The sequence below is a fragment of the Nicotiana tabacum genome, chromosome 23 (genome assembly GCF_000715075.1).
Source record: "Nicotiana tabacum cultivar K326 chromosome 23, ASM71507v2, whole genome shotgun sequence".
NCBI lineage: Eukaryota > Viridiplantae > Streptophyta > Magnoliopsida > Solanales > Solanaceae > Nicotiana > Nicotiana tabacum.
In genome coordinates, this window is record NC_134102.1 from 142079523 (window position 1) to 142091130 (window position 11608).

Here is an 11608-nt window from a genome sequence, read left to right on the forward strand (position 1 = left end):
GCGTAAACTTTCCAACAACTAAGAAAGTATAAAGGAAATGGTGGAATCTTTTGTAATTTACTAAAAGATCTCGAACTACCAAATATGTGATGAGATGCATGCATTTTTTTTTTATTTTAACTAAAAGTTTTAGATTCAAAGTCCTGAAAATACTTTTTTTAATAGAAAACAATTCTCCTTTTAATACGTCTTTTCTTTTAAGGAGCTCTATGCAACACGAATCTAAATTAATTGAGAGGAATTGACCAATGAATTTTAAATACGTAAGCCATATGTAGTATGTATTTGAATTAATTTTTGATTAGTAGATTTCGAATATCGTATTAGTCAATTGAGCGAATAACGTTAAAGTTATTTCCGTGTGACATATATGTCACGAGTTCAAGCCGTAGAATCAGCCACTAATGCTTGCATCTAGTTATGATGCATACATCGCCCTTTAAAATCTTACTTTCAGTCTTGGGGTCAAATCAAAGCTGAACTTCTCCACGAGTCTTCATCCCCATTTCAGTTAGGGCAGATAGTCGAAAGGATCAATGCATTATGGAGGAGTACCGCTTCGTGAGGCATTTTGTGAGTGCCAGCGGGGTGCAATTGCCGGACGTAGCCCAATTTTGCTAAAACTTATAAAAAAGCTCATATCTCTTTGTTCGAATTAGCGAAAGGCCAACAACCTTTGGCTCCCGACACGGTTATGGCCGGCTACATGGGAGTAAACTAATAACCTATTTGGCCAAGTATTTTTTGAGCCAAAAGTACTTTTTTTAAAGCCAAAAGTGCTTTCCCCCCAAAATTAAGGTGTTTGGCCAAGTTTTTGGAAGGAAAAAAGTGTTTTTTGAAGAGAAGCGGAAGCAGTTTTGGAGAAGTAGAAAAAATAATTTTTCTCCAAAAGTATTTTTTTGAAAAGCACTTTTGAGAAAAATACACTTATAAGCAGTTTTTAAAATCTTGGCCAAACACTAATTGCTGCTCAGAAGTGCTTTTTAAATTAATTAGTCAAACAACAACTGTTTCTCACCAAAAATATTTTTGAGAAAAAACACTTTTCAAAATAAGTTAATTTTTACAGTTTCGCCAAACATGCTATAAGATTGATAAGCCTTAAACTTTGGAAAGGGCTTCCGAACTCTACTTGAACGCGAAATATTTTATGTACCGGAATGCCCTATCTAGAATTTTTTTTAAGGAGATTTTGGTGACAATAGTATATATTGTAGTAACGTGGAAAGTGGTGGAGAGAATAATTTCTTTGCAATTGTTATATGGATAAAACTTGGGCGCAAATATAGTAAGTAATACAGCTACATTAGATTCCAATTCTCAATGGAATCACAGTCCGCAATTTCCCTTAACCATTATCGTCATCCTCTTCGTCATCTTTGTAACTCTTCTCTTCTCGCCACATACATTCAAATACATATAGAGAGAGAAACTCATCATTATCATCACCATTTTCAATGTCGGAGCCGGAAGAAGAAATGAATCACATGTTCCGTTCAAAGCCAAAGGACTTTCTCCCTCGGCCGCCGACGCAGCATACAGTGGCGGCTGAGAATCAAAATCAAAGAGAGCCGTCGTTGATGATGGATCTCGATTTGGATCTCGATGCTTCCTGGTCGTTCGATCAGATCTTTGCGGCTGCAGCTGCTTCTAATAATCCTATGTCGCCGTTTCTCGTATCGACTACGGCTTCTGAACAGCCTTGTTCTCCTCTTTGGGCTTTTTCTGATGAAAATGAAGATAATAAGCCGTCTACCGGAAATGCTCTCTCCGCCGCCAGTCTCCGTCTCTCTAGCTACCCTAGATTTCTTACTTGTAAGCCTAGGGCTCATTATACTTGTTGTTTCCAACATTTTTGGAACTATGTGTGGAATTAGTTGACTTCACAAAAAGTTTATTGACTCTTTAAAGAGAAAGAAAGTAGTAGTAACAATTCTTTTAGCTCAGTTCATAATAAGATAGTACGAGTTATATTAGTTATGTAGTTTAATTGTGAAAAAAAATTGGGCTTTCTCTTGGTTAGTTCAACACTATAAGCTTAAGATTGCGCTATAACAAGTTTTGTCCTAAAACATTGACCTATGAGGTGGGAGAGGACAACCGTGAGGTATCAGATTTAAATTTCAGCCGAAGCAATAAACACTAGTGATTTCTTTCCAATCTGTCTAAGTTTTGGTTGATAGAGTTGCCCAATACGAGTTTTGAGGGGGGTAGCAGGTATTCAGTGGAACAAAAAGATCTAGCGCAAGATCAGACTATGTTTTTTTCCCCCTCTTTTGGACTTAAACTCGTTATTCTTTCATACCTTTAACATTGACCTAAACTACGTTGTCAGTCTCTGTGTAGGTTTTTGTCCAATAATACCCATATTTGATTTACAAGCACTTGTTTATGTATGTGTGAATGTTACTATGGGTTGCAATAGTCTTTCTACAAATAAACTCCCTTGGACTAGCTACACCGACTGATTTATGTAGGCTTCTTTAATTTATGTGCACGCAAAGTGGATTAAGGATATAGATGATTTATATAATTGACTCCGAACTATTTTGGGATTAAGTCCTAGCTGTTGTTGTTTCTCTAAGTGAAGTAGAATTGGCATCATTTTGCTGTTGACACCAACGAAAGATTCATGTCCTTTTGTGTTTGGAGCAGATACTGGCGATCATGAGGCAGCAGCTGAAACTTTGTCTGTCGCTGATGATAAGAAAAGAATCCCTCCGCCAATTATGGGATTAACCCCTTTAGATTATCTGGATGGGTCTTGTATAATCAAGGAGAGGATGACACAGGCACTTCGATACTTAAAAGAATCAACAGGAGAACGAGTGTTAGCTCAGGTCTGGGCACCTGTTAAGAATGGCGGTCGCTACATGCTTACAACTTCAGGGCAGCCTTTTGTTCTTGACCCCGACTGTAACGGGCTTCATCAATATCGAATGGTTTCTTTGATGTATATGTTTGCTGTGGATGGGGAGACTGATGGTGTTCTAGGACTTCCAGGCCGTGTCTACCGGAAAAAGTTGCCAGAATGGACTCCAAATGTGCAGTATTATTCCAGTAAAGAGTTCCCTCGTCTTAATCACGCCCTGCATTACAATGTTCGAGGAACTTTGGCGTTGCCAGTATTCGAACCATCTGGTCAGTCTTGTGTTGGTGTACTGGAGATCATAATGACCTCCCAGAAAATCAACTATGCTCCTGAAGTTGATAGAGTATGCAAAGCACTTGAGGTTGGCTCTTGTACCCTTTCTATTACATATCTATCTGACTAATTGGTATGTCTCACTGACACTCGATAGCTTGTTTGCTGCACCAATTCTGTGGTGTTTGAATGCTAAATTATTATTAATCTTGTCATACTCGTTACTGACTGAGGTTATATTCATAGATCAAAGTGGTGAAAAAATTTCCAAATTTTAAGCACTATGCCATACATCATTATATGCGTTTTGCAGAAGTGCACATTTGTGTTAAAGGAACAGCTAAGTTTTTAGTGGATAGACTTAGCTGAAGTGTCTTCTGGCTCGTATCATCTTTCTAGCAGTCATTTTAAAGTGTCTTTTCAACTCATCAATAAGAACAACTAAAGGAGGCGGTTCTTGAAAACCTGTGTCTTGCTTTTGATTGCTGCGTATTGGTGATGGGATTTTAATTAAGTACATGATGGGATTAAGAATGAATCTCATGTAACCTGTAAGTATATACTATAAAGCTGTGTCAGTAGTTGTATGCTAGAATCACAGACTGGAGGGGAAGTTTCTTTCTTGTGGTGAGCAAAAGCTGGTAAAGGACTTCTGAAAGTATTTCTATTAGTGTATTCATCATTCTTTTGGAGATTTTGTGACTCTGTTAGATGTGTTCTGATGAACTGGAGTCTCCCTGTTCAAGATCACATCTGTCTTTTCCTTCCATGTGCATGTAATCGATTGCTTCCCTTCCTGCAGTGAATAGGAAATTTTGATAGTTTTGCCAGTTCATGAAGATGCATTAGAGCATGTGCTCTTCACTGCATGGGATATCAAATTATCAGCTAGTGTTTATTCAACTATTTTGATATGTACTTAAGTAGTTATTATTTTTTTATCAGTAGGATACATCATCATGTGACCCAAATGCATAGCTTTTCCAGTCCTTTTTTTCTACATTGAACACGAGCTCCTTTTTAAGTGATTTCAGTTTTTCTGCAGGCGGTGAATCTGAAAAGTTCAGAGATATTGGACCACCAAAACACTCAGGTGAGCAAAAAAAAAAAATTCTGGACATATCTCATCTAAGTTGTTGTTCTTTGTTGTCTGAACAAGTCTATGTCGTTGGGTATTCTATGAACCAGATCTGTAATGAAGGTCGGCAGAATGCATTGGTTGAAATCTTGGAGATATTAACAGCTGTATGTGAAACTTATAAATTGCCTCTGGCTCAGACATGGGTTCCATGCAGGCATCGCAGTGTTCTGGCTGATGGTGGTGGGTTGAAAAAGAGTTGCAGTAGCTTTGATGGAAGCTGCATGGGACAGGTCTGTATGTCCACAACGGATGTTTCATTTTATGTGGTTGATGCTCACATGTGGGGTTTTCGTGAGGCCTGTGCCGAGCATCACTTACAAAAGGGACAGGGAGTAGCTGGAAGGGCATATGCTTCTCAAAAATCATGTTTCTGTGAAGATATAAGGCTATTTTGCAAAACGGAGTACCCTTTGGTGCACTATGCACGTTTGTTTGGGTTGTCCAGCTGTTTTGCAATCTGCTTACGGAGCACTTACACTGGCAATGATGATTACATTTTAGAGTTTTTTCTGCCACCAAATGATGGAGACTACAATGACCAGCTAGCTTTGCTGAACTCACTCTTATTGACGATGAAGCAGCACTTTAGGAGTCTTAGGGTTGCTTCTGGGGAGGAACTTGAGCATGACTGGGGTTCAGTTGAGGTTATCAAAGCATCCATGGAAGATAAACTTGGTTCTAGGCTTGAATCTGTGCCAACAACCAAATCTCTTCCTCAGCCTGCTAGTGTAGTAAATGGAAGGGTGCCTCCTGATCTAATGGAAGAGCAACAGGCCCCTGTGGAATTGAATGTTGCAAAAGTTGCAGAGGGCGTAAATGGTACAGCTGAAGCCCATAATCATGCCTCTTTCTCTGAGAATAAAGGCACTGGTAAGAAATCAGAGAGAAAACGTGGAAAAGCTGAGAAAACAATAAGCTTAGAGGTTTTGCAACAGTATTTTGCTGGAAGTCTCAAGGATGCTGCGAAGAGTCTTGGTGGTATGTTTTTCGAATTATTAGGAACTTATCCTTCACTATTTTTCCTTAATTAAATGTGCATTTTTTCCTTTACCAGTGTCATTGCGGATTTGACTATTCTCGTTAATGTTCTCGCATATACAGTTTGTCCAACTACAATGAAGCGCATTTGCAGGCAGCATGGGATCTCCAGATGGCCATCTCGCAAGATAAACAAGGTTAACCGGTCCCTTTCAAAGCTAAAACGTGTAATTGAATCAGTGCAAGGAGCTGATGGAACATTCAGCCTGACTTCACTTGCACCAAATTCACTTCCTGTTGCTGTTGGTTCTATTTCTTGGCCTGCAGGCATGAATGGTTCGCCGTGTAACGCTTCTGAGTACCATGAAGAGAAGAATGAGCTCTCCAACCATGGAATACCAGGAAGTCATGAAGAAGCCGAACCCTCAAATCAAATGATGGAAAGTAGGATTATTGGGAATGAAGAGCTCTCTCCGAAGCAGAATGGTTTTGTGCGTGAAGGGTCACATAGGTCCAGAACCGGTAGTGGCTCGAGAGAAGAGAGTGCAGGGACACCTACCTCCCATGGTTCATGCCAAGGTAGTCCTTTCCATGCAAATGAATCTTCCCCTCAGAATGAGTTGGTTAATTCACCTACACAGGAGTTGTCTGTAAAAGTGGGTGGCTCTTCGGAACCAGCTCGTCAGACCACAGGAGAAATCAATTTATCCACTGCATTCCTAATGCCTGGGCCTTATATTCCAGAACACACCCAGCAACTATTTGGGGGAATGCTAGTTGAGGATGCAGGGAGTTCACATGATCTGAGAAATCTTTGTCCGGCTGGAGATGCCATGTTTGATGACCGTGTCCCGGAATACAGTTGGACGAACCCACCGTGTTCTAATGGAATTGCTAAGGATCAGGTTTCTCTTCCTGCTGAGAAGATGCCACAGTTTTCTACCAGACCTGAAGTAATGTCCATTACAATAAAAGCAACGTATAGGGAAGACATCATAAGATTTCGACTTCTTTTGAGTTCTGGTATATTTAAGTTGAAGGAGGAAGTAGCCAAGAGGCTAAAGTTAGAGGTGGGGACTTTCGATATCAAGTACCTCGACGATGACCATGAGTGGGTTTTAATCGCGTGTGATGCAGACCTGCAAGAATGTGTCGATATCTCAAGATCATCGGGCAGCAACGTAGTAAGGTTGTTGGTTCATGATATAATGCCCAACCTTGGGAGCTCCTGTGAGAGCTCAGGTGAATGATTTAGAATTAGGTTGTAAATATATAAAACTAGTAAAACCCATTCTTGTAGTGCTTAGGGTTTTGTCCATATCGAGTGTAGGTTTTGGTTATGGCAGCTCTCATCTGAAATTGTAGAAAGTTTTCCTTTTTAAATGTATTCTTGTTGTAAGCCTAGGGAAATAAGTTTATGCTTTTGTTGGGGTAACTTCCACCTCCTTTTTGGTTTTCTATCTCAATTGTATTCTTGTTGTAAGCCTAAGGCTATAAGTTTTTTTGCTTTTGTTGGTGTAACTTCCACCTCCTTTTTCTTCACTATGCAAATTCTATTTTTCCATTTGATATGTTTTTATATGGACAAAAAAGATGCATATAGCCTATCTCAATTATTTTCAGAGTGATGCATAATTAATTGGTTGGAACCTTGAAGTACTGTCGTAACAAAATGAGAGGTCGTACAATCTCCATGATATTAAACAGTTGATGATTAGACTTCGAAGTAAAATCAACTAAGAGAGAAAATGAGTTGACACGTGTCCAGAATTCAGTGAATCACTATCTTAACTAAGTCAAACAAGGCAGCGCTAGCTTGAATTGCTATAATCTATGAATTCGACTAAATTATCTTTTCTTGTTCCTCCTTCCGTTTCATCAGAATATTTCCCTTTTAATCAGTTTAAAAATGACAACATCTTTTTAAACAAATATTCCTTTTGATCACTTGCAAATACAGTAGGATGGAAGAGATTGAGAAATCTCAGTTGCCTGTCAACGATGATGTTGTTTACGAAGTATATACCTCGTCTGAGTTCAAGAATTACATGGGAGAACCACTATCCTGTTCAGAAGAACGTTCTAATTTCCATTTGATGGTTTTCTGGAGCAACAATGAAACTGAATCTAACTTTCCCCATAATCTTATAGAAACATGTAAGTAGTTTCAATCCCCTATTCTTTCTTTTTGTGATTTGGATTTAAGTTATATACACTGAAGGGAGCCTTGGAGCAACGGTAAAGTTGTCTCCATGTGACCAATTGTTCGAGCCGTGGAAGCAGTCACTAATGCTTCCCTTTAGAGTTAGTGGCGAAGCTATTAATTTTCCTAAGGGTGTTCAAATTTGAACGAAGTCGAATTTTTTTTGGAGAAAGGGTGTTCAATATATAATATATATCTCTAAAACGTAATATTTTATCTATATACGCAGTCTAATTTTTCGACGGGTAATATAGCATACCCCTTAGGGTGCGGCCCTTCCCCGATCCTGCATTAACGCGAGATGCCTTGTGCCCCGGCCTGCCATTTTTACTTTTGATAGTGTAAAGAAATTTAACACTATTAGTGCAATTTAACTAGTCATACGAGGTTATTATTGCTTTACTTTCTAATGTTACCTTATTAGGTTTGTCATGATAAGTTACATGTTGTTATCGTCAGCTTAACATTATTTGTAGTGCATAGAACGTAAACTCGCTTGTTTTTCATACTATATTTTGGGATTTCTGATTTGTCTTTCTTGAAGCTGTAAAGCAAAAGATTAAAGCAGCACTTCAGAGAATAGAAACATCCCAAGTAATTCTACTACAGTTTTGGGGGCTGGAAAAGATTGAAGGTAGACATTTTCTAACAACTTCAGGACAACCATTTGGTCTTAGATATCTATATAAAGGACTATGTTGGTATAGGAAGCACTGTCAAGGCTATAAATATAGTGTTAATAATAAGGGTGAAAGTGGTGAACAAGGAACAGAAAAAGCTCATCTTTTTGGTCCGCCTGCACGAGTTTTCCAGGAAAAATTGCCAGAATCAAGTACTCATGTTGGATATTACACGAACGAAGAGTTTCCAATGAGGGATCATGCTGTCCGGTGTGGTGTCCGGACTTATTTGGCTTTGCCTGTGTTTGAACCTATTGGGAAGAATTGTGTTGGTGTGATTGAGCTTGTTACAGTTTGGAAAGGTGGCTACTTGACTTATGAAGTTGAAAAAGTACTAAACGCACTTGAGGTTCGCCCTATCTCCTTATTTGTAGCTTTTATATGGATACAGGTATAGAATTTTAAGTTAGTAGACACAAGCTTTTCTGGCGTTTCACTCTCATTTTAAGGTTCCGCAGAGTTCCAAGCATTAGATCATCTAGTAGATTTTGTACTTTCCAAGCTTCGGTTTTCTTATTACCTTGTTGTTGTTGCTTTCGCTTCGTTTTTTTAACTATTTTGCTGGTGTTATTGCTTGCTGCTACTGCTTCTTTTTTCATCTTTCCTTGAATCGAGAGTCTATTAGAAACAACCTCTCTACCTTCTCAAGGTAGGGGTAAAGTTGCGTACACACTGCCTTCCCCAGGCCCACTTGTGGGATTACACTGAGTTTTTTATTGTTGTTGGACTAATATTTTGATCTCCTTGCAGGGAGTAGATCTCAAATGTCCTAAATTATATCTCCAAAAAGCTAGAAAAGTAAGTTGTAAATTTCATACTTTTGATCATTCATCCATCTCAGGGTTAGTACTTTTCATATGAACAAAATCTTGTCTAAGCAGGTACAAGCAGGGAAACAAAGTGAAAGAGGGGAAATCAAAAGGATGTTAAAAATAGTGCGTGAAACACACAAGTTGCCATTCGTTCGGGTTTGGATTCCGTGTAAGAATCTGGAAATGGACCACAATGGCATGTATAGGGGCTGCACTGAGCATGTCATTTCTGCTAGTAATGAAGTGTACTATGTTGCAGATGAGGAAATGGATGCTAATGACCATGTTTATGACGATTATTATTACGACGATATGCTATGTTTCCGGGACATTTCTAAGTTACAACCTTTGCAAAAAGATCAGGGGGTTGTTGGGAAAGCATTTTTTTCTGACGAGTTATGCTATTGCGAAAACATAACTGAATTCAGCATAATTGAGTATCCATTGGTACATTATGCGCGCTGGTGTGGATTGACTAGTTCTTTTGCTATTTGTTTGAAGAATGGCGATGAAGCCTACATACTGGAGCTGTTTCTGCCCCCTGATAACGGAGATCCAACAATCTTGCTCGGATCGATTTTGTCTACAATGGGACAACATTTTCAGAACTTCAAATTTGCTTCAGGTCAAGAACTAGGACATGATTCAAGTGTTCAAGTTATTAAAGTTTCTTCAGATAAGAATGTGGATTATTTTCATATATGTCAAACTAGAGAAAGTCCGTTTATGCCTGAAGTGTGCGATGAGGAGAGGAGGAACTGGCTAATGGAAGGCAATGAGAATCACATAGAGAAAGAAGGTAGAATTCAGATACTCATTGTTTCAGGCAGTTATCATGTTTTCCATCAAAATTTTGAAGGACTAACAAATGATGCTACTGAAATCCATGACGATAACTTTATTTTCGTATGCAGCTATATCTGAGTGCACGGTTCAAAACTCGGTGGATAATGGACAGCAACAAATTATGGTTCAGTCTGATGTCTTAAATACTGATATACAAGTTATTTCAGAGAAGCAATGTGTCAGTGTTACTCATTTGCAGAAAGAAAGCAGAACAAGAACTAAAGACTCTGTAAACTATGATGATCTCAAACAACATTTTAACAAAAACCTCTCTGATGCAGCTGAAAGCCTTCAGGGTAAGTTCTTTTCCTTTTCATTCTTCAATTCCAACCTTTATTTGGTACAAAAAAGAATATACTGATTGGGCTGCACAGATGGCTTCCAGGTAGCAATTTAACCTGGCATCACACAGCCTTCATTGCGTACTTAAAGAACCAAAATGTATGTAGAAACGCGTCGTTTTTGGTCCAAGAAAAAGAGTCAGGCTTGCACGCGAGGGGCATATTACAAACTTAAATAAATACAAAGGTCTTCCAATATAAGTTGGTTCCCATAAATCAATGACCTTGTCTATTAGGAAACCTTTTTGCATGAGGCCACAGGAATTAATATCCAAGCAATTCTTTCTTTGGATTTAACTTATGTAAACTTACGACGTAAACAACTTTATACTTTCGGTGTAATTTAACATGTTGTGGCAGGTTGCTTGTCGTATTCTCTAGCTTACTTATTATGGACAGTATCTGTAATTATCTTTTAGGTGATCTAACTGTGTCAAAGAATAGAAGTTAAACTCTATATCTTTTTCTTGTTTCAGTTAGTCGGTCTACACTGAAGCGATTATGCAGAAAATATGGTATTCGAAGGTGGCCATCATCAAAACGAAAGAAGACAGTCAATGAATCAGATTGCCAGCCATTAAATATGCTTCCAAAGAAGAAGAAAGCAATAACTTCAGCAGCTACTTCCACACATGCAAATCATGTGAATAGCAGCAGCAGTATTACAGTGAAGGCAACATATGGAGAAGATATGATGAAGTTTAAGCTATACTCATCCTCAAGAAAAGATGATTTGGACAGGGAATTGGCTAAAAGATTGCAACTACCAATTGGAAAATTCAGAATAAAATACATGGATGAAGATAATGATTATATATGGATTGCTTGTGATGATGATTTGAGTGATTGTTTTAATAATGCTCAATCATTAGGGAATAATACAATCAAGATGTTGGTTTTACCAGCAGCCATCACTTATTCTCTTGAATTGTAAACTTTGTCATTATTATCAAAATTTAGTTATTCTTTAGGTGCTCGTGTACTTTTTTTTTTTTTTTTTTTGATTCCGTTCCCCTTTGATCCCCTTTGTTGGAGCTATTGCTCTTTTGGTTGCTCAAACCCACGACCATAGGGTTGTAGGTTGGGGTATTGACCATCCGAGTAACCCCTCTTGTCTTATTATTTGTTGTTCACCAAACATTATATGATATTGCAAACTCATATTTTGAGTTAATTGGAATAGGGTTAGTTGACCAATTCTGATCCAAAATATTTACTCTCTACTTTAGCAAACAAAATACAGGATAAGGCTGTATGTAATAGACCCTTGTGGTTCTGTCCTTATGCGGACCCCACGTATAGCGGGAGCTTAGTGCACCGGGCTGCCCTTTTTTTTAAGCAAACAAAAATATACTAAGAGAGCCTACAGATCTATCTTTATAAAAACTAAAGATCACATCTGCTGCAGTCTTAAAGAGTTCACTACTTTGAATTATTGAATTCTTAAACTTATTCTTTTGTT

General features: G+C 38.3%; 2 protein-coding genes across 2 annotated transcripts; both read left to right on the forward strand.

The window, feature by feature from the left end:
* Window positions 1-1229: 1229 nt before the first annotated feature.
* On the forward strand, window positions 1230-6806 carry LOC107790861 (protein NLP6-like). The gene is made up of 5 exons (XM_016612823.2): window positions 1230-1815; window positions 2656-3233; window positions 4191-4238; window positions 4334-5264; window positions 5388-6806. The coding sequence occupies exons 1-5, from the start codon at window positions 1458-1460 to the stop codon at window positions 6512-6514; spliced, it is 3042 nt and encodes a 1013-aa protein (XP_016468309.2). The 5' UTR covers window positions 1230-1457; the 3' UTR covers window positions 6515-6806.
* A 285-nt stretch (window positions 6807-7091) lies between these two features.
* Window positions 7092-11116, forward strand: LOC107790862 (protein NLP6). Its single transcript, XM_016612824.2, has 6 exons — window positions 7092-7421; window positions 8012-8496; window positions 8898-8945; window positions 9029-9758; window positions 9874-10101; window positions 10623-11116. The coding sequence occupies exons 1-6, from the start codon at window positions 7229-7231 to the stop codon at window positions 11078-11080; spliced, it is 2142 nt and encodes a 713-aa protein (XP_016468310.1). The 5' UTR covers window positions 7092-7228; the 3' UTR covers window positions 11081-11116.
* The last annotated feature ends 492 nt before the right edge of the window (window positions 11117-11608 follow it).